The following is a 23,662-nucleotide window of genomic DNA, read 5'->3' on the forward strand; positions in this document are numbered from 1 at the left end:
GAGGCTAAAAAAGGAATATAATATCCCATATTACAGGGACTGTGCTGACCACAAGGGTCCTGCTTCTACTGCCCTGTGCCAAACATAAAATCCCTGTGGTCTAAAAAGGCCAATAACTTTGTTTTAAGGCTCACAGAGCTGTTGATACCAATGATCTCAGCAAGCACCAAGCTGACAGATAAATAGAGTCAGGCATAAAATAGGGAGCAGCTTCATCTTGGAACCTATAATGAGATTAAATTGGAGAAATCAAACATTGCTGTCAACAGAGAGGATTAGGAAGAGGCTGTGTTTGGCACTCCAGCAGCACACAGCACTGTCCTGGGAGGAATGTGAGTCAGAGGAGTTTCTGCCAATGGGCAGATGGGCTGTGCCTGGGGAACTGCAATGGGAATGACCAAAACACACTCTTGAGAGATAATCCTCTCAGCAGCTGAGAAACATCAGTAATAAAGGGTCACTAGAAGAAACTAATGCAGAAAGAGAGGTGGATGGCTAATGGACAATTCAAAGCAAAGCTAAAAAAAAAAAAAAGAAAGAGAATAGTATAGAATATAGAAAGAGAAAGTATAGAATATAGAATATAGCTACATGACCTTGGAAATCATGCAGAGGATCTTTTTTTTTTTTAAAGTGGCTGGTAAATACAAGGGTTTGCTTCCCTCAGAGAAACTTCTTGAGGAACTGCACACTAAAAGAATCAGAAGCAACCAGAATAACACTGCTCCAGTGCCACTATTGAAAATAAACTCACTGAGTGTTGCCAAAAGTAAGGGACAGCTGCGGTGTTAATGCTAAACAAACCAGTCGTCCCATGGTAGCTGGGTTTTATTCAGTTCTGGTCTTTGTGCTTTCCTGCTATAAAAAAGGTGATCATGGGTTGTTCTAGAAGTGTCTCAACATTGTTTTTATTAGGCAGCTTAAAAATTATCTAGTTTTTAAATTACTTCTAAATAATGAGCATGGTCATGTTAAAGCCCTCCTTGTAGGCTCTAACATCCAGTGGTGATCACCTCTACCTTTTAACACAAATTTCAGAACCTTTGACATGACCACCAGAGGAAGGTCCTGCAATTACATACATCTTGGCAAAAGAGCCCCCATGCTGCTGACAGATGAATATTTACCTCATGGAACATTCTCCAGCTTTCCTCAGACTGAAGTAATGCCATCAGGTAGATGGCAGCTGGCAGTAACCCACATCGGCAAAAATCAGAAAAGCTGCAGCCGGGATCACAGAAGAGAGCTTGCACCAGCACAGCACCAGGGCAGATGGATATCAGCTATCACAGGTAAATAACTTTGGAAGGAAAAAAAATTATTTTATCAGTGAATAGTGCAAGTTTGTTAGCCTGAAAAATGGGTAAATGAGTACTGTTTACGTAGTGCAACAAACATGCACCTACCTCACTTTTACTGATGATTAAATATGTTTGCATTAATCCCTACCTACTGGTTTTCCCTTACAATAAAGTGTTAGGACACTAAGATCAGATTGAATCTGATTTTATTTGTTATAATATAAATAATACTGCATCTTCATAAGAAAAATTGTATTCTCTATTTTTCTCTGCAGTTGTATCCTTATTTTTAATAGCTTTTGTTTTGTAAACAACACACTGGAATAGTATGAGATGTCTCAGCATTTGAAACTATATTCAGACTTCTGTAATCACCCTTTACTATGCACTGATACAGATACTGATAGAGGGGAGATAATGTTTGTAGTTAACTTTTCTTTCTAAAGAAGGAAAATCAAAGGCGAATGGAAACATTTCTGGTTTGTAGAAGTACAAAAATGTGCCTTCATGCTACTCCATAAACTTCAGTACAACATGGACAACAGGCACTGCTAAATCTATGAAATCACCTGGCTATGCAATTTACTGTCTCCAGTAGCCTGTGTGTTTGAAATGGCACCATTACGTCTTTCCATTACTGCACGGCTTTGAAATGGCATTGCTGAGTAATATCAGGCAATCTGGTTTCGTGGTTATGGTTAAGGTGCTCTGGAATGTGGAAAACTACACACTTCTGTGACTGCTGCCTTTGTATTAAACTGGCAGTTCCAGAAATATGTTTTTAACTGCATAGAAATACTTTCTATATTACTACTAAGGACTTAGTATGTAGATTTCACCCCATCAAGCAGGGCTTATAAAAAAAATGAAAACAAGCTCCACATCAACAGAGCTTGCAGTAAAGCTGACTCATAAACAACAACCTCAGCAGTAAAGCTGACTCATAAACAACAACCTCATTTTTTCAGTAATATCAGAGTCACAGTGAGGATTTTCCAGCCTCATTACTCTCTCCTTGGGCTGCCAAAAAATGCCTCCATTGAATTACCTGTTTAAGCAGACCAAGAACAAGCAATCATAACTGGATGTGGAAAGTAGGTACCGTTATGGTATTGGAAAAATTAGTGCAAGACCTGATGTTAAAATTCAAACATATTGTGAATGGAAAGAAGGTTTTATATAGTGTTTTAAATTACAGAGCCTTTTTAATGTTTTCGACTGGAAAACACCTCTATTGTGACGACACAGAGGTGTTGGGCCTTGTGGAGGCCTTGGGCAGTCTGTTAAAACTGTGTGATCATCTAGTCTTAAGCTAAACAGATCAAAAATCCAATTTAGGGCAAATTTACAGCTCTTGTTGTATAGAATCTTCTTAAAAAAGTAAGTTCAGCATAAAGCGATCCTGTATCCACATGAAATTATGGATTCTTAAGTTAACTTTGCCATGTTAGACTATATTCTACCCATAGATAAAAGGAAACGAGTTTCTGGATGTTTCTGCTTCTTGTGAAAACAGATATGAAATCCAAGTAGCTGGAAGGAGTCTACCAAGCTGCATGTTAAAATCTCCATTTAACACCCACATGCAAGAAGAAATCTCATGCCCGCTGAGTGCTGTTTTATTCCAAGCATCTCTCTGTTTATACGTCTGGTGAAGAGCAATCCATCCTCGCAACCCCATGGAGCATTTCTTTGAATCTGTTAAGAAAATACCTTATACTGCTCTGTAGAAAACTAGAACATTGCTAGTTTCTTATGACCTCCCATTTTTATACAAGCACCATAAACACTACTCCTGCTTCCCTAACGAAGCACAGTTCACTCTTTGCCTAAAAGAGGGATAACACAGTTTAATACCATTCCAATTAGATAACAGTGCAATCAGAAAAATGCTCACATTTTAACTTTCAGTCTTACCATGACTTAACAAAAGAATAGGGAAACAACTACAGAATAGGGAAAGTAAATTAATACAGCTGCTTTGCAAGCTGCAAACTACTCCATTACATTCAGAGATTTAGGAAACAGAGGTATTGGAGACTTCCCTCAGTGAAGCAATTGATTATTTCCCTGCATCTGTCCTTTCTTCCTATCTCACACATCATAGATGGTTTCTTTTTAATGGCATTAAATCAAAAGCTTTGGTATGAACATACTGGACACTCCTTCCAATAAGCAGCAGTAACTTACAGTAAAATACATGCAATAAGGAAAACAATAAATATCAAATTGGTGAAACAGAGAAAAACACAGTACAGCAAAGATGGCCTTAGAAAATTCTATAGGTGTAACCTGAATAAAAAAATACAGGATTTTAAAATATGCAGTTGTGTAAAAGAGAAACCACGAGATAAATTATTCCAAAATATCTCATATATTGCCATAAAATAGTTACTTGAACATTTAACTATTGCTCATTCTGTTGACAATCAAACAAAATAAATATTTGACTGTGTCTGGAGCAACATTTCTGATGCAAAATTATCCAGAATCAAATAAAACTTGAAATCAGGGAATGCAAACCAGGAGGCAGCTTAGGAGGTCTCTGCTGTAAGCTCGTGCTCACAGCAAGTCAGCTCTGAGGTCAGACCAGGCTGCTCAGGGCTTCATCCAGTCAGGATTTGAAAACCTCCAGGTTGGGAGACTACACCAGCTCTGTAGACAACCTGTGCCTCTGCCTGACTAATCATCATGGGGCAAAAAGTGTCTCCTGGAGGCTGGAACTCCTACACAAATGCCAGCTAAAATACACTTTTTGTCAAGAAACTTCCCCCTCCTCAACTTATAGCTGTAAACCTCTGTGGGAACTGATGCTCTGAGGTGATATCTGCTCTAACACTGTGGAGCAGCTGATCATGGTACAGAAGTGCTCTGTCTCTAAAGCATCAATTACACTGGAGCACACAATACCTTCTTCATTAAAATATTTTATTAATAAGCAAATAATAAAGCAGCAAATATTTCATGGCACAATCAAGTTTTAAAAAATCTCAGAGTAAACAGAAGCACTGCAAGCTAATTAGTTATGACAATGTCATATGCCCCAAGAAAAACAGGTCAAATCTTGAAAGTAATCAGAACCTTCTTCAGCCTTGTCTGAAGTGCAAAACCATACACAAAAAGAGGAAATCAACCTCATAATTAATTTACTATTGCCTAGTAAGGCCTCAGGAGTGAGGACTGACTTCTCAGATACCTAAATGCAGGTTGAGCCAGTCACTTTGGCAATAAAAAACAAGAGAAGAAACATGAATATTTTAAGTCTGTATTGGGATAAAGTAATAATTTGCTCTTACAAATTTCCTGTTCACTCCACTGATTATGAAGAAGCACAGGACAACCTCTGCACTATGCCTCCCATCCTATGTTTTACATCCAGAGATGTGTTCTTGGCCCACCACTTGTATTGAGCAATACAGATTACCTTACGTCTCTTTTACTGTGACCTAAGCACAAATAAGTGGGTTTGGTATGTTCATGCAGACACTTCTGCTAGGCCCAAATGGTAACTAGTAAAGTTACCGTTTACAGCTTTACTAAACAACAGCTTGTTTGTGTACTGCATCCTCTATAAAAAGCACATGAGAATTAGCAGAAGGACAGCTTAAAACTCCTGAATCTGTACAATACAGATTCAGTTACAGTTAGCACAATTCTGAACTGCCTAACTCAAGGAGGGTGGGTGCAATGCAGTGCTTTGAGTTATTCCTACTATTTGCATTAACAGTAATGCCCCAAGGGTCCAGCTAAGATCAAAGTCTACATTACAGAGTACAGATGTTCATAATAACACTTTGCAGTGGACCAAAACATGCCACTGCAGCACCTGAGGTTGATCCTAATTCCAGGTGCATCCAGGTGCTTTCCTATGTGGAGATGTTTTATCTGCTGAGGGAAGAGCAGCAGTAAAGCAAAAATGCTACATCTAAGCCACTGCATCTTTCCGTCTGTAGGCAACCAGACGAGCAGATCATAGAATCATCAAACGGCTTGGGTTGGAAAGGACCTTAAAGATTATCTAGTTCCAACTCAGATATCTGGGTTCCTTCAGCTACAGCTGTTGCATTCACTACAGCTGAGTCCTAAAGAAGCAGATCTTGCTTCAACCAATGTATAAAACAGATGTGTCTGCAGAGAGGTGACCTGGTTTCCCAAGCTCATTCGGAAGGTCATGGAGAAAGTCTGGACAGATGCACTGCACCATACTGTCTCCCAAACCAGCTACTAAATCCAGATCTCCTATTTCTCATAGACAAGTCATAAAATTGGGCACATACTTATGCAGCAATGCCAACAGCCAGCATCAAACATCAGTGAGCAAAGCCATGGGCTCTCAAGTGCATGGTCATGAAAACCAAGTAGGTCTCTGGTAAGCCTTAAAGAACCAGGGGGAGGGGATGAAGGCGGAATTCTGCTCTATTTACTCACATTTAGATCACCATACAGGTACAGAAGTGCCAAGGGGAGGGAAAGGAGGAGCAGTTCTTTTCTCTACATTGTGAAACAGTAACAGATATGAACTGAAGTGACCCTTAACTGCTGCTGAGGTCTCAGCTCACCCTGGGGTGAATCCACGCTTTGCTCAATACAAACTTCTCCTATCTGCAGTCACTGCTTTACAAATGAACCTCCCTGTTTGTCTGTTTCAGATCCCTGTGTTAGCAAATATTGTTCAAGTGCTGAATTCCTAAGCCAGTTGAAAAATGCATTCTTTAAAACATGATTGTGTTCCTACATTGCACAATATTAATGTTGCTAAAACTACTTAATGCTTACACATCTAATGCATTTGTATAGTAATTTGATAAATTTTAACTGAACTTTTTAAAAACTGTTTCTACTAATTCATGAATTTGGTAAATTTGGACCAAATGTTTCATTGGTCTCCATGTGCATTTATCATTGGTTGCCCATGCAGTCTCCTCTTCCGCATGACCAAAAATTTCCGCTTTTTTATGAAGATCCGCTCTTCATTTGGTCTCTCCTGTTAGACAAGGAGCACCTCAGTTAGATTTCATTTGTGTTTTCAGTTTGGCAAGACCAGTGAGACATTCATCTCTCCATTTTCTCCTGGCATCCAGGACTTTTGGAACAACTGGAATTTTTTCAGACAGTGCCTGGAAGAGAAGATTTAAGATGACTAAATTTCACGTTCTGAGTGAAAAGTTTTTCATCAGCATTCTTTTTCCTGCTTTCCCTGTGTCAGACCAAGTCACCATCCACACAAATGATAATTTAACCTATCACAAGAAATAGGTCACAAGAAATAGGTTCTTTACATGAGTGACTGGAATGGAACCAACCTGTATGGGAATAAAAATGCTCCCACTTGGATAAGGTTATCCTGACTGTGGCAATGAAGATGACTACAGAAACAAAGCATCAGCTCCATACAGTCACTGTCTAGTCTCTGTGATGATCTTTTATTAAGCAGAAAGGAGACAACCTGTCCATTTATGTTGCTTAAAATGTGTTCTGAACCAGATTCCTGTGTGTGGTTCCCCATAAATGCAGTGAGGGATAAAAACATTTTGTCTTAAGAATACCAGTTATAATAATAATGAAAGGGGAAGACACATAGCAAACTCAGGGGGAAAAAGTATTTCTGAGTGCACGATCAAAGTTGTCTTAGAAGTGCCGAGGAAAAAAAAAGTTGTTTTTAGAGTGCAGATAGAGACCACAAGGTCATTTTTGCCAAAACAGGACCTGAGGTCTTAGGCTTAAAAGGCAAGTGTTGAGAAATTGGGTAAAACCTGGACCTGCCACCAATGACTGGCAAGCTGCAGTCATTCCAGAAAAGTATCAGAGGGAGGGATGGAGGAGTAAGATAAGAAATGTTTAATGATTTACTCTAACAGAGCATCCCTGCAAGCCCATCTTTGGCACTGAAGACTGAAGATAATAAAGAGACACAGAAGCAGATATTGAAGTGGAATCCAGCCTTCTATAAAGAAAGCCAAACTGTTTCATACCAATTAAAAGCTTCTGATTGTGAATGATGCCTAAATTATTATTGATCACTATTATAAGCAGTCTATGTTATTTAAGCATAAAATAATCTCTTTCCTCAAAATGCATTAACATAAATAGGAAAACAAAATGCTGTCTTCCTGACAGGCTGCCTCTGTATTTGGAATTAATTTCTGACAGCTGATCAGAAATGATTCAACCCCTACACATGTTCTTTAGTTAATCATTAAAAAAGGCACCTTTGAAAAGGCAGAGCTAGGAAATGACTATACTTCAGCTGATTCCTGTGGTCATTCAAATTGACTACGTAGTGAATATAAACAAATTGTGGGCTTAGAAACGTTAATAAATAAACTAGATCCCAACCCAGAACAGCACTTAAACACATTTTATCTTTAAACATCAGTAACTGTACCAGACTGCTCACATGCTTATCTTAAATGTGTATTTACACAAATTACAAACTGGAACTCTGGTGCGTAAAGTATAAAAAGAACACCCAGAAGAAAAGAAGCTACAGGTTTATGCAGGAAGATGAAGTAGGAGGAAGACAGGATGAATATTCATGTAGGAAAGGATGAATATTTTATGTAGAAGAGGAGGAAGTGGTAAGGAATACATTGGAGGATTAAATGCCAGTCACGCACAGCTGTTAGCAGCTGATTCCTCTGTCTAATAATAATGTTACTGGTAATAATGTGAATGCTAGGTCACTTTCCTATGATGTACTGTCCAAGTGCTTTCAAAAGGGACTCACAGGCATGCTGTACTGATCTTTTCCCAGACTACAAATACCTCCAGCAGTAAACTGAAATAGTACAAATGTTAAAATAAAACCTAATATTCTTTGTTCTGAATGTCGCTGTTTTTATCAATTTCTTATTTACCTGATTGACTTTCTGCACAGTTTCACCTGAAAATTCTGGAACTGGCCCAAAGGTGTTCAGAACAAGTCTCATTCCTTCAGCATATCTTTCACAATAACTTGAAACACCTGAAAATAAGAGTGAAATGTTACATTTCAACAGAAATTCCTACTTAGTCAGCAAAGCTGCGTGTCCTTAAGCATTGTCTTAAATCAGAGACTCAAAAAATGGTCTGATCTTATGATTAAAACACCTAATCGTCATCAAGAAAAAACCCATTCCATCCACTCCATTTCCATTAAGGTTCATGGAAAAATTATTTAGGACACGGCTGTATTGCAAAACCAATGAATGTCACACACCAGCAGGCAGTGCTGTGTGAGGGTGGCAGTGCACGACCATGGATATACCCGTGCTTTGTTACTTGTGACCAGAAAGCTTCCCTCACCAGGGTCCACAAGGAGAAGTGCTCTCACCTCTCTTCCTGGTCAGTGTGTGTTGTATCTTGAAGCATTCCTGTCATTTTTTATTAACCTGGAGTGTATTGAGAACATGGCTCAGGGGAAAAGCATCAAAGGCATGGAGAAAAGGTGGCCTCCAGTGAAGGAAAAAGGCTAAAGGAGGAACAGATGGATCTGGCGGATCAGTGTTTTGCAACACCTAACTGGGGTTAGGGACAGAGATTTGGCTTTCATAACCCTCTCTGATAGCTGAGCACTTCTAGGGGGAGACAGGATTCACCTGACAAGCAAAAGCAGAAAAAAGGTATCTTTGCCAAAACCGTGGCCCATCTGGTGAGAAAAACTTTATATCAGGAGCAACTGAGGTGTGTGGGGTGGCTCACACAACAGGAGAGATGCACACTGCAGGAAAGACAAGGAGCGGGTGTGCTATCTCTGTAACGGGGCAGCTCAGGCTGGGGGATCTGGGTTTCAGCCTGCAGGAGAGATGGGTTTGGGGAATCTACCAGCAGCTCCCCAGTGCTGCAGCAGAGCCTGTGGGGAGGTCAGTGAGCACACAGAGCCAGGCTCTTTATGGTTGTTGGACAGCAGAAGGACAAGGGACAACAGGTACAATTTGATATGAGGGGTTCAGTCTGGCCACTCAAGCACTGGCGCAGGTTGGCCACAGAGGTTGTGCAGTCTCCTCCACTGGGGTTTTTCAAGACTGTATGAAACCCTGAGAGCTTGGTGTGACCTGAGGACCTTCACACAGGATTTGTAAAGCTCTTAAACACATGATCAGAGAACCTGAGAACGAACTAACTGGTAATAACAGGTATAAGGGCAGTCAAGTAGACCTTGGCTGAATTACAGAGAGACCCAGCTTCCATCAGCTCTAGTGGGAATCTCCAAACAATTATTGCTGAGGCACTAGAGTATGAAATCATATATGCACCAAAAAGAGAAATCAGTCACTTAGCCAGACACACATATCTAGTAGACATTTTAGTGCTATTAACTACCACATAATCAAGAAAGGATAAGGCAGCCTTTCCCAATGAGACGTCAGGAACTGCACCACAACAGTAAATGAGCTTACTGCTTACCTGGCAGTAAGCAAGCTGACACTGATAAAATCACAGAAGCACGGAATTAACTAGGTTGGAAAAGACTTCAAGATCGAGTCCAGCCTATCACACCTATGTGGTGTGATGATCGCCCTATCCTGATGATCACCCCAGATCCGAGAAGTTCTGGACATCCACTAAAGGCTTCTGAGAACCATAGGGACTGAAGAATGTGCATATACTTAATTCTATTTTCATTAGCTAGTTATCAAAGCAAAGAGGAGAAACATGCAAAAGACAAAGGCAAGCAGTTACGGTTACCAACTCTTCCATGAAGACTCAGGACATTGTACAGACTGAGAAATATGAACAAGAACTGCTCATGGTCTTATCAAACCACAAAACACAGGAAATATAAGTGGGTAGGCCTGACTATCACACAAAAGAATGCAAATCAAGTCAAGAGTCATTAACTGATCTCTTTCCTCAACAGTTTCCTGGAATGCAATACTGTATGATATCAATACCTTAGAAGTCACACCTGTCTAGCCCTAAAATGGCTGACGCTGGAATGAATGAATGCAAACCTCTGACTACTGCCAACTACGTATCATAAACTACACCACTCAGACTGCTCAACACGCCTGAATTTGCTGAAGTACGGGGTTTCTGAAAGGCCTCAGAGGTCAGTAGGAGGATGGAGAACACTCTCATTTCTGGACCAATGAAGAACTTTCAAAGGACAAAGCCTCAAGGAAGTATTAAATTTCCTTCAGCACTCTGAAGTCATGATGACCATCAGCTAAACAACTCAAAGGACAGAAGAGGAGAATATGTCCATTGCACTGTGGGGAGATTTGAGAGTATTCCACTCAGTTATAAATGGATTAGAAACATTCTCCAGTATCTGAAGGAAGGAGGAGGCTCTGAGAAAAACAGCGGCCTTGTTAAATAGCTTGAACCTATATTTGGTGCCAAGAGTGTGACCATCAGCATTCAGTTAGTCTGTTTCCTTGTGTTTTCTACCCATGGAGCATATGCATTCCTAGAATACAACCTGGCACGTTCTGGCTTTCCCCAGCTCAAGAAGGAATGCCAGCTAGTCATACAGGTATATCGGTTTTCTAATTATACAGAAAATTAGTATTTTGCTCAATTTTCTTGATTGACATACAGCCAGAAACCTCCAGATTAACTAGTGGGCTTTAAAACATCCCTGGCAGGAAGTGAGATTCAGGAAGAGAAGCATTACTGTGGGATGTGGAACCAGCTGTGATACCATCCTATCTCTTCATTGGGGGAAGAAGCAGACACCACCACCCACTTCCATAATCACTCTGGAAAGGACCACTGGTTATCAGGGTTTTCTGACCATACCCTGCCATTAGCATAAGTGTTTACCTATTACCTTTTAAGAGCTGAGCTCACAGACTTTGGCACCTGAAGCCAACCCAGACTGATCTACTGGGGGTATGCTAGCCACATGAGCAATCCTGGGAACCCAAGACAATGCTGTACAAGACTCATACACCAGGCACCAGATAAAGATAGTTAGATGCAACTTGCTCATGTGAGCTTTGTCTTCTAACAATGAGGAATCTGAACAAAAACGTTCCCACATTATGCAACATCACAGAATGTCCCCAGATGCAGAAGTAGAAATGACTGAGGCAGAAGAGTGCAGATTTATTCTGCCAGCAGCTGTTGCCAGCTGGACAATGACAAAATAAAAAAGGCAACTCAGTCAAATATAGCAATTCAAGCAAATCGCCATGAGCAACTGGCAGCAGAAGGAATGATAAACTGAGTAGTATCAGTTACCAGTCATTCTGGTGTTTACCCAGCTGACACAGATCTTAGACCAAATAGTTTAGATTTGGTACTTTTCCAAAAGTCAGCGGGAACCTTTCAAACATCTGGCAAGCTTGTTCAATAATACCACAGATCTGAGTAGCTTTGATTGCAGTAGTAATGAGAAGGTAGAAGACTGTGCACCAGAAATCTTTTTCACAAGCCTCAAGCACATTAGTATCTTGGGAAAACTGAATGCTTGGATATGGCTGAAGCATTTACCTGTTGAGTATGAACTCCTGAGCTGGACATGGCCTTTAAAGCTCACTCAGCCAGCTAGACCTGGAAATCAAGCTCCTACTGTCAGTTCACCTACTGCTTGAATGAATCAGAACAATTTCTGGGTGGGTGTAGCTCATCAATGCAGCAGAGACATGCCAAATGCAGGCTGGGTAACACAACTCACCCAATGTGTGTAGTGTATGAATGAAAAGAAGCCTTACGCAATGTCAGCAAAAGAGGAAAAAAGTGGAAAAAAAAAAGAGTCTAGAGAAGAGCAGCAGCATTAGCACAGCTGATCTCAACATTGTGGCTGACACGGTAACACGCAGGCACACATGCTGCATACCAAGCAAAGGGTGGGCACTGCAAAATCTTCCAAGTCTCAAGTGAAGTCAATAGACCAAAAGTTAGAATGCACACACAATCTCACTCAAGGGTTAAAAAATTTAATAGTTCAAAATTAATAACTCAGGATTGTTCTCCCAGCATGAAATCCAATTTTAATTTGATTCCAGTAATCAGGATCAACTGGATGCAGGATCAACTGGATGCCTTTTTCAAGCTGGCACTTGAGCAATGGGGAATATTGCTGAAAAACTCACTTTGCTTTTCAACTGCAAACTCATAGCAAATATTTGACTCCAGGCCTTTAGACTTAGGAGGCCTTTAGTTCAAGGGTCAGGGCTATTGCAAAGATGGATGAGAAGAGTCCTTGGCTGGAGTATAGGGACAAGAAGGAAAACAAATATGACAGGATCTCTTTAATCCTTGTTGATGCCACCCAAGGAGCAGCTTAAGCTGGAAGAATTAGCATTAGCAAACGATGTGAAACAGACAGGAGCACCTGGGAGATGGAAAAACAGCAAGATGGTAAATGGGGTTGATAAAAACAACCACCTCTCTTTGTGTGTCACTGCTGTGCCCATGCTGTGCCTCACTGTCTCCAACTGGAGAAAAAGGATGACACAAGATGCATCTGGGACAGAGGAAGAGGATGATAGCTTCCTCTTGACTGTGTGGTTTGCGGGCTCCCTGTCTAAACCTTTACCTTTCTTGCACACACTCACTTCATCAATGTTGGTGGAAAGAGGCCACGGGAGGAGGCCGATGTTGCAGCAGGCAGCTGAGAACTATGAACACAAACCAGAAACACCTCCAGGGAAGGCAGGAGTTTCCAGAATCTTCCTTCCACCACTTAGTCACAGCTATGGCAGGGAGTGAAAGAAGAGGAATGAATTTCAAAAAGTTCTAAGGGGGCAGTATATGCGGGATTATAGAGATGAAAAGGGGAATACGCTATATTCCTTGAAAATCCCAAACTCTCTCAGCATTTCTGACTTCAACAGTCTAGTAACAAGAAGGTGTTACCACAAGCTAGACAAAGGCATTGATTCAAGACTCTCCAGCTGCCCATATGTATCTAGGACACACAAGGCTCCAATAATGGAATAAGCTGCTGCATATTCAGTTTCGATGAGAGTCCAGGCAGTTTCCAAAATGGCTAATGAACTGCCCCACAAGAATTTGTTCTAATAACCACACTTAAGGTCTGCAGATCCTTACCTGCGAACTTACACTCGTGTGGTGCAAACATGATTACTGCTGCAGTGCCTCTAGCTGCATCACCAAGATGAACACAGTATTGATGAAGGAAAAGGAACTCAGGACAGATAATTAGCTAAGAAACATGCACAAAATGCTTTACTGCCCTTAGAGAAGACACAAGTGAAGTTCATAAAGAGGACAATGACTGTAGTAGCAGGAAAAGAGAAGTGAAAACACAACAGTATAAAATGTAGTATATTCATGCATTCTAGTTTGTAAGCATCTTAAAGGATCAGCTTCTTCTATGCTGTCTCATCTCTTTCTCTGCACAAGAAAGACAACAGGCATAAGGGCTGAAGGATACAAGCAAGCAAACTTGGTAAACCAGCCTGGCAAGGCACTGAGACACTTGTGAGAGAGGAGGAGAGTCAGGAGCAAGTGTCACGAGCATGGACAGGGAACATGCCAAAGAGAGGGTGCTCCACCATACTGAGTATTACCTTGATGACTTTCAACCTGATGGGCAGCATATTAAGATCCTGTAATGACTCAAAGAAAGGAGGCATGATGGTCAAGCCACTGATGCAATAGCATCAACAATTTGAAAAGACTGGGGTGGGGTTGACTTTACCACATAAAATCTAAGGAGAAGCTGCAGTGAAAGACAAATATGAATGACAACAGAAAAAAAAAAAGCATATTTTAACAGAAAAAAAGGAACATCATGGTTAGATTATGTTCAGAGAAACAAAAGTCCCAAACTTTTTTAATGGTAGAGGGATTACATTTCTAGACATTACAGCTCCAAGGGCAACTTTCTAAATGTAATCCTATCTTCATCAAGGGTGTGTCTGAACACAGATGCATGCTCTGAGTTAGGGTGTGCATTCACAGGACTTTTTGTACACTATATTAATTGCCATATGAATTCACTTATGGCTCTGGTCACACAAATACTTGGAACTACACTGAAACAGTGGTAGCATCAAAAAAAGTTTTATTCTCATTGTGCCAGTGTTACCATCTCAATAGAAATACCTAAGTATTTCTACAGGCCTGTGTGAGCTGGATCAAGGAATTAAACTGAGTCATTATGAACTGCTTGTGTTAGATCAGTTTCAAACTTGGGATGAATTCCTCAATCTGAGCCACTTGGTGATCATACACATTCTTTCATTAATGCATCAAGATGCCTTCTTTGGGAACTATCTATAATGACTTGAGGAATAAAGCATAAAGAATTCCTGTGCAAAGCCATGTGTTCCTTTCAGAAAGCAGAGGGAACTACTTTATACCTAAGAGCCCACAGAAGGAAACTGGTGCATAGCGGCCAGTAACCTGAAGAATTCACATCTTGACTTAGTGCATATAAACTCTTTCATCCAGAAAAGCCCTGCAGCTCCACAGAGGCAAACAACAGTTCTAGAAGAGCTATAAACTGCTGTCTTCAGCCTGTTGGGAAGGGTATTGAATGCATGTAAACACATATGAAAGATATGGTGGGTTTATGAAAATTAAAAGGGTTTGTGTGATTACATACCACTGTGATACTTCATCTCAGTAGTACCCTCTTATAAGTATCCTGAATTGGGTTATTTTATTATCCTAAAACATAACACCTAGACTGGACAGAAAAGAAGGCAATCTTCCTTTTCTTAGATGTTACTACCTTAGAGGTTCTCACACCTGCTGACCAGCTTGCAGTTCAAAAGTTCCTGAACTGGGTTAAAGCTTGGTTTGCTCCCTGTACAGCAGCATTGAAGTGGTCATAGCAATGGGAATAATCTCTGCGCTTGAACCAGCCAGCATATCTGCTTGGATTAATTCTTAGAAACCACGGTTATGTCTCACCCAACAAAACAAGTAAGATTTCCTCCCTTTGAACTATGATTTATGATTCTCCATTCTTTCCTTCTCATATTTTGTGCTTTTCACATAGCATAATCATTCTGCTCCTATCATCCAAAACCAATTCCCCTGGCAGGTGCTTCTAAGATGAGTAAGTACTCCCATGTTCTGTAAGAGAAACACAGTTTTGATCATGAAGACTCACTTCTAGTTTACTGGATATTTGTACTTACTTTATGGGGACCATACATCAGCCCCAGTTTCCACATAACTCTTATAGACACCTGTATGGATACCTCAGTGAATGACAGGTAGAATATAATCCTGGAATGGTGTTTATATAAATGTGGGAGAGAAAACAACAAAGATCCTTCAGCCTCCCCCATCCAGCTCTTCTGACTATACTGGCAGTTTAGATCAAGTTCCAATTATAACTCACTAAATAACCTACTAATAAAATAACTGATCTAAGCCAGTTGTGAAATATATATGAAGAGTTTTGATGCAAACCTGTAAAACACAGGATATGACAGTCTAGCCTCTGCTTCTACAAATGATTACTTGCAAGGGCTTAAAAAAAAAGAAATGAGATTTCCCAAGAAACAAGAGATTAGGAGATACAAACTCACTGAGACTGGACTGTCTTCACTATATTCGCACTGCCCAGTACAAGTACAGGTGGGATGCTGTGTCTGCTAACATAATCCCACAACAGTAAACAGGCAAACTGACTGTAGTGCAATCTATTGATCCTCCTTCTAAAAGACTTAATAGCATTTGCTGTGACTCTGGTATGTGAAATCATAAGATGACAAACTCAAAATCTGAAACAGATATCAACATTAATTTTATTTTCTGAAATCAACAATCAACTTTATATTATTATGCAATTTGAGTATGCTTTTTTCCTCCCCAAAGCAATTCCTCAAACTGTTGTTGTCTCTGCTCCTTTTAATGACTTGACACTGTCATTTTATTCCATGTTCAAGGCTGTTGGCTCACTGCCATATAGTCAGCATTCCTAATATTCATGCATTGATTAAATGGTAACCTAAAGTGGCCTAGATAATAGGCTTGATAGGATCATTTATGAATATGGAGGAAAGGATGTAAGAACTAACAGAGGCAACAAGTGACATTAGCCCATAGGAAGTTCATGGGAAGATCTTGATGTATGCATCCCACAGGGAAAGAAGAAACACTGATCTCAGAAAAAATAATTGGAATAAATTTATTCAAATCCAACCAAAACAAACCAAAGGGATTCTCCCATAAATAACACTATTTTCTCTCACATGCTTCCTTCATCCTTCCTCACTGATTAACAAAGAGTTTAAGACTGTGAGCAGCTAGTATCTTATAGCTGTAAAAACAGGCAGCTGCTGTGAAGCTGGTGAAGCTGATAGGCTAATGAAAAGGACAGAGGCAGTTTCTTGTATCTACTTCCACTTCCTCCCACTAATAAAAAAAAAGACAGTATTAGTACAATGCATCAGAGAAGGCTGTCATAGAATCATAAACTTGTGTAGGTTGGAAAAGACTTCTAAAATCAATTCAAACTGTTAACCCAACACTGTCAAGTTCACCAGCAAACCGTGTCCCTGACTGGCACATCTGCATGTCTTTTCAAAACCTCCAGGGATGGTGACACAACCACTTCCCTGGGCAGCCTATTCCAATGCTTAACAACCCTTTCCATGAAGAATTTTTCCCTAATATCCAATTTAAACCTTCCCTGGTGCAACTTTAAGCCATTTCCTCTTGTCCTATCACTTATTACCTGGCAGAAGAGGCCAATCCCCACCTGGCTGCACCTTCCTTTCAGGAACTTACAGAGAGCAGTGAGGTTCCCCCTGAGCCTCCTTTTCTCCAGGCTGAACACCCCCAGCTCCCTCAGCTGCTCCTCACAGCACTTGTGCTCCAGACCCTTCCCCAGCTCCGCTGCCCTTCTCTGGACACGCTGCAGCCCCTCAATGTCTTTCTTGCAGTGAGGGGCCCAGAACTGAACACAGGATTTGAGGTGTGGCCTCAGCAGTGCCCAGGGCAGGGGGACGGTCACTGCCCTGCTCCTGCTGGCCACACCACGGCTGATCCAGGCCAGGATGCCATCGGCCTTCTTGGCCCCCTGGGCACGGCTGGATCATGTTCAGCTGCTGCTCACCAGCACCCCCAGGTCCTTTTCCAGCAGGCAGCTTCCCAGGCACTGCCCCCAGCCTGTAGTGCTGCCTGGGGCTGTTGTGACCCCAGTGCAGGACCCGGCACCTGGCCTTGTTGAACCTCATACAGTTGGTCTTGAGCCATCAATCCAGCCTGTCCAGATCTCTCTGCAGAGCCTTCCAGCAAATCAATACTCCCACCCAACTTGATGTCATCCACAAGTTTACTAAGGGCACACTTGATCCCTTCATCCAGATCATCAATAAAGATATTAAACAGGACTGGGCCCAACACTGAACCCTGGGCAACACCACTAGTGACCAGCCCCCAGCTGAATGTAATTGCATTCCCCACCACTCTCTGGGCCCAGCCATCCAGACAGTCTTTTACCCAGTGAGCAGCCAGCTTCTCCAGGAGAATACTGTGAAAAATGGTGTCAAAGGCTTAAGTAAAATCCAAGTAAACAATATCTTTTTCTTTATCCACTAAGGAGATCATCTTGCTTTAGAAGGAGATCAGGTTAGTCAAGCAAATCCTTGGCAATGAAGAGGAGGTTCCACGTTATTCCACATTATGTGAAGCAATACTGGGCAACCAAAGAGAAGTTGGCACTGGCATGGAGCTATGAACATAAGCCATCAAATGTCCTGACATCAGCAATTTTGATTTAAACTGTCTCTGATACAGAGACAATGTATCTGCAAGTGCAGGAGTGAAGCAATACTTGTCATAATCCAAGTTACTGAACCAGCTGACAAGGTGCTGTTGTGGAAGTGTACTGCCTAAAGGATCCAGCAGCAGAGCAGGGGCCAACCATGTCAGGGATCACACAAAAGCAAAATAAAGACACAGCCTGTAACATAAAGAGCTAGTATTAAGTTGATTTTAACTTTTTGAATTTTTTGCGGTTTGTTAAAGTCTTTGCTCAAACCTTTGTTACACTGATCCATAATTTTTATTTCGTTTTATGCAATCCACTTTCTATTTACCCGGGATTCACATATACTATTCCAAAAACATCTAAAAATCTGTATTAATCATGCAAGACAAATCTCAAACTGTTACTTGACTGCTTTGTCAAGTTAGCTTTGTATGTACAGGATTTTGCTAACAAAAGCAATTTTCTTTCACTCAGGATATAAGCTTAAAGCCCAGCAGCTCCAGGGATATTTACACTGAAACTTTGCTATAAATTCAGCAGCAGGGGGTACTCATCTATGGAAACTGATTTGCTGTTGACACTGGATTATCAGCTAAACTTTTTCAATAGTTTTTTCACCTGACACTCAGACAGTTCTGAACTATGGCTACAGCAGTGTTATCCGACTATGATGGGATGAGTCCTGGAAAAATTTTATTACATAGCTAGTGTTTTAATAGTTTGTCATCTTTCATCTGATCATTTGTAACACCATTTCCCTCCATTGACCTCACGTTTTAAATAAGTTTTCCTTGCCATTACATTAAAAAAAGAGACATGTCATAGTTGCAGCAATCCTAACCTGGTTTGTTACATAACGTTCCCAGAGTCTTGTGCAAAGCAAGCCTTCCCTTCATACATTTCGCACTACCTACCTTCCGCATTAAGATGCATGGTTTCCAGAGGTCCAATAAATGCGTATCGCATTCCCAATCCATCAGACATCACAAGGTCTAGATCAGTAGGAGATATTACTCCTTCCTAAGCAGCAAAAGTACAACAGGAAGGAAGACTGGTGAATGTTTGCTTTTAATGCAAAATTTCCCATTTTCTGTATATAATTAAAAATTTGGGAAGTAATAAAAACTAAGGCTAGAAATAGCAGGTAAGATTGTAATGAGAAAAACACAATTGTTTGCCAGAAATGTCCATCTATTATGAAAGTCTTCCTATGGCTCATCATAAGCAGTCATTCATGTCTCTAGGACTATACTTCATCGTCCCAGAAACTGAGAATTGGAGAAGCAAGCAAGCATGACACTCTTAAGCAAGCATGACATGGCCAAAAGAGTTGATATCAAATCCAAGTACTATAACAACCCTTTTAAATACAGGAATTTTAGCAAAATGTTACATCTCCCTTCATATTCTCTTAGTTATGGATTTTTGGGTAGCATCCCAATTAGCAGAACAGCAGTGCACCAGTGGGTACTGCTGCTGAAGCCACCGGCAAAAAAGGGCTGGGTCCAGACACGCAGGCAATGCAGTTGCCACTCCCTTCCACAAAACTAACCGAAGATTCAACCTACCCAGCCTGAACCTGCCCAGGGTTCTTGCGTTCTTTGCCAGCCTCACATTTCAAGAGCTGGCAGGACATGGAGCATACAAAATGAAGCATTTCTCATGTTAAAAGTTGATCATTGCTATTCCACCCACGTGTAGCACTTACAAGAAAGCCAATGCTTCCATCAGGCTGGGGCAAGCACAGAAAGGCTTGTAAAAAATGATTCACAGTTCTTTACCTGAACAGATTTACTTTAGAAGAATACTGCTTATTACATGAGGTTGTTTTCTACCTACTGGAAAGATAAGAATTAATGAAGATTTGTTCTAACCTCTTTGATCAGACAAAGCTTGGTTTCAAGAACTTGTCCTCTTTATTCCCAGAGACATGAAAACATTTCCTTCTGGGTAGGAAGGTGGAAGAGATGCTGAACTGCTTCTAATTTATCTTTTCACCCTACCCTGAGGTGCTCGGCCTGTTCAGGGCCTCTTCCTTAACAAGTGCCTTTAAGCTTCAGAATACTCATGAACTCATACTGCTTGGACAAAACAACATAATTTTCTGCTAAATTTCTCTCTTGCAGGGCCCTGTCTGAATGCCCCTTTGTATCACGCAGTCATGGGCTAGAGTTACGAGCACACAGGCAGCTCTTCTGATCTGTAGTAGACATTGACATCTGAGCCAGACATCTAGACTCTCTATAATCACCAGGGAGAAAAAGGAAATCAGCATCCTAAAGCAGGAATCTAGAGTAGGTAAGATGAGTTGTGTCCTAAAAGGGCCTAATTCTCCTCACCAATTGAAAGATGAGTAAGAAGCTTAGATATCACTGTCTACATTTTCGATATCCCATCTTAAATGAGCTGAATCTCACACCCAGTGTCTTCCTGTGTCCATCACTTACATCACCTACTGCTACTTTAAAAGAAACTTAAAAGCCACAAATCAACATAACTTCTACAGCTGGCCACAGACATCGAGTTTCATCATCTCATGCTTAAACCAAGACTTTTATAAGACAACCTCAAGACTCAACCTGTTAATATGCATTGTTCCTATCAGAACCAAGCCTGTCTGAATCCCTGTTGTAGACTTAAGATCAATGTACCACATATGGAACACACAGTTCTCCTAACAATTAGCCATAAAATAGCTGGGATAAGAAAGCATTATTTTCTTCAAATTAAAGGTAAGGCATGGACATGGTAAAGTAACTCGTTTAGAGGCAGATAGAAAAGTCTACATAAAGACAGAACTAAACAAAAACCTCAGACAGAAATCAGATTACAGACCAGCATCAGGGTAACTAACACAGGCACCATATGTTCTGTGAAAGCTTTTTCCCCTGACATGGCAACACAACTTCTCTGAACAACATCAGCAAAGTCAACAAAAGTGTTCCTCTGTTGGGAGCGCTTCAGCCAAACAATGAGTTGTGCTGGTAAAGCTGTGCTTGATGAGTGGTTCCCCCCTGCCCCCCTGGGTGACATGGATTTGTGGACAAAAGACTAACCACAAATTCCAGACAAGCATTTGAACCACAGCAGCAGTTAAAAACTGTAAACATAATGTTAGAAGATTTAACAGGCTCTTGAAATACTTCAGAGTCATTGCAAATTAATTTCCAAATTAATAACTTACTTTCTTTGGATACCATAGTCCTCAGCTATTATACTGTTATTGAAGACCAGAGGCCCTCAGAATCATGAGATGAGTGCTTTGCTCTTGGCCTTTTGGCTATAGCTGCAATTTGATGTTTACAGCTGCTAAAAGGCAACAATTATTGCTACCAGAAGGAAACTATGACAGATCCCTTCAGTTGAGGGATACATTCTATTCTATTCAGCTTCTTCTTGTTAAAAACACCCTCCTAAAGAAAAACTTTTTACTTCTCTTCATAAATTAAGAACACATAAATGATAAACAAGTTAGACTTTCCTACCCTAGGGAATAACCCTACTCTCATTTACGATAAAGAGATCATAAGTTGGTGGAATGTTCAGCAAGGTGTCTTCCACAAGGATTGGTGTTTATGCTAAGAACTAAACAAGAAAGAGTTCCTATCTGGATTACCGTTCTGGTAAACCTCTGCCTCCAGCACTTGTCAGAGGGAAGAGGAAGTATGTTAAGAGTTCACTAGAACCTCTGACAGCTACAGAATTAAGATTTAAAATAAATTCCACCAAAATCCTCATTGATCCCAATAGCCAATCAAATTTCAAAATCTAGACAATCTCAGAATCCTCCACACTTCTTACAGCAACATTTATGTACCACAATCTCATTTTCCTAGTTTTAACCTCCAGTGATACCATAGGATTATCCTAATGAGCCTCTGGTACTTTATTAGTTCTTCTCCCTATGCAGGGACCCTTTTTACCTTTCCAGAGACCTGTGATGGTTCTGCCAGTGTCCAGCATTAGGCTCTGACCCAACCTGCTTGGTTTTAATCAGCAGTCTTTCTTTCCATCTCTGGGTCACACCCACATTGCAACTTCTGTCACAGACTTGGTTTGTAATCACACCAACTGTAATGGCCAAAACACAGCACAATCCTTCTGATTCCACCAATTTATGTTCTCCTACTCACTCCAGTCTGTTAGGGAGTTATTTTGGACTTCACTGCCTCCTGGACCACATACTTTCTGTTTCCAAATATGCTGCTTCATCCTTGTATTTCCCAAATCCAGTGTTCTTTTTCTTTTCTGATTGTCACTAATAAATGCATTCTGTCTCAGCAGTACTTGTTACACCCTCCTCTTGACTATCACTTTAATCAAGTCCTTCCATCCACACCCTGATGAGATCTTTTTCTAGTCCTGTCATTTTGAGCATATGACTTTTCTCCTATATCCCTCTACATCTCTCCATTTCATAATGTTTAAGAAACTTGTTGTCCTACACATTTCACACCTCCTTGCTTTGCTGGCCTGTTATCTTCCTTCTTCCATGGCACCCTCATTCACCTCATCCTGTAAGAAACACTTAGAATCAACACTATTTTTCTTCCTGTCCCTTTAAAATTCCTTTTTATGATATTCCCCTGTTTATGGGGCACTGTAACTAAATGTTTAATCCTATACCTCATCTTCAAGCTTTTGGAAAAGTCCTCTGAATAACACTGTAATATAATTAATTGCAAGGAATTTGGATTTAAAAGTCTTGTCAGCATTTAAAGTCTGCTAAGCTAGTCACTTGAGAAAGGAGAGGTATATAAAGGTAAATTAATGACTGAAGCCAATGCATCTGATTGCCACAAAAACAAACTAAAATGAACATATAGCCAAACCATGACTTTATTTTCCGAAAGATTAACAAAAATTGAAGAGCTGCCCGTTCGTCTCATGTTTTACAATAACTACAACATAAGAGAAAATCTACTTTTAAAGAAAAAAACCCCACACATTAAGACAGTATTAAAATCTTATATAGAGGTAAATAGAGTACTTACACAATCCATCCTATAACAGTTTTAACATGTTCCTAAAAGCAGCTGAAACTTCTAAATTATATCAAGGTTAAAAAACTGTCATGCTCCACTTGCTATCTCTGCTGCTGTATTTTATGATCTCCTTGCAAATTCCAGGTGATGCTTAGGAAAATACTGCAAAAAGGTAAGATTTCACTCAGTGATCTACAGTTAAATGACAATCATAGCTACTTAGAGTAAGGCTCGAGGCTTCTGAACTGAAGGGTTGGTGAAACTGTTTGGTTGTTATTTTCTAGATTATGTTAACCAAAATTTTACCTTCAGAACAAGATAAAGTCAAGCTATTTAATGAATACCATTTGCAACATAATCCTAAACTACTCTAAAATGTACTGGTACTGGTAAAAGTACAAAAATAATGGTATCTACAGTGCACGGTGTGCTTCCCAGGCAAACAAAGGCAGTAAGCTTCTGCTCCAAAAGTTATGAACAAATCAGACACACCAGCGATCACTGTCAGTGGAGATGTGAGAAAGTAAATAAATTGTACCAGAGAATAACAGAGAAAGCAGATTGAGGTATTTTTCCTGTTACTGGCTAAAGGTTATTCTAAGGGTTCCAAACTGGTAATATAAACATTTAGGGTTGATAAGAGAGGAATAAGGATCTTCAACCTCAACATCTCACAGCAGTTCTTTTACTGTCATCATTATCAGCTTTGCAACAGTTCTACCAGAGCCCTAACAACTGTATACATA

At 40.5% G+C, this 23,662-nt stretch overlaps 1 protein-coding gene across 1 annotated transcript in view; it reads right to left on the bottom strand.

Moving 5' to 3' along the window:
* Positions 1-4,208: 4,208 nt before the first annotated feature.
* CRYL1 (crystallin lambda 1) overlaps positions 4,209-23,662 on the bottom strand; it is a 49,549-nt gene continuing 30,095 nt past the window's right edge. The window contains exons 6-8 of the mRNA XM_040056808.1: positions 18,846-18,951; positions 8,159-8,265; positions 4,209-6,418 (exon numbers count right to left, since the gene is read on the bottom strand). Coding sequence (XP_039912742.1) covers positions 6,305-6,418; positions 8,159-8,265; positions 18,846-18,951 — 327 coding nt within the window. The 3' untranslated portion in view covers positions 4,209-6,304. The remainder of the gene's footprint in view (positions 6,419-8,158; positions 8,266-18,845; positions 18,952-23,662) is intronic.

This window comes from Hirundo rustica, chromosome 2, assembly GCF_015227805.2.
Source record: "Hirundo rustica isolate bHirRus1 chromosome 2, bHirRus1.pri.v3, whole genome shotgun sequence".
Lineage (NCBI taxonomy): Eukaryota > Metazoa > Chordata > Aves > Passeriformes > Hirundinidae > Hirundo > Hirundo rustica.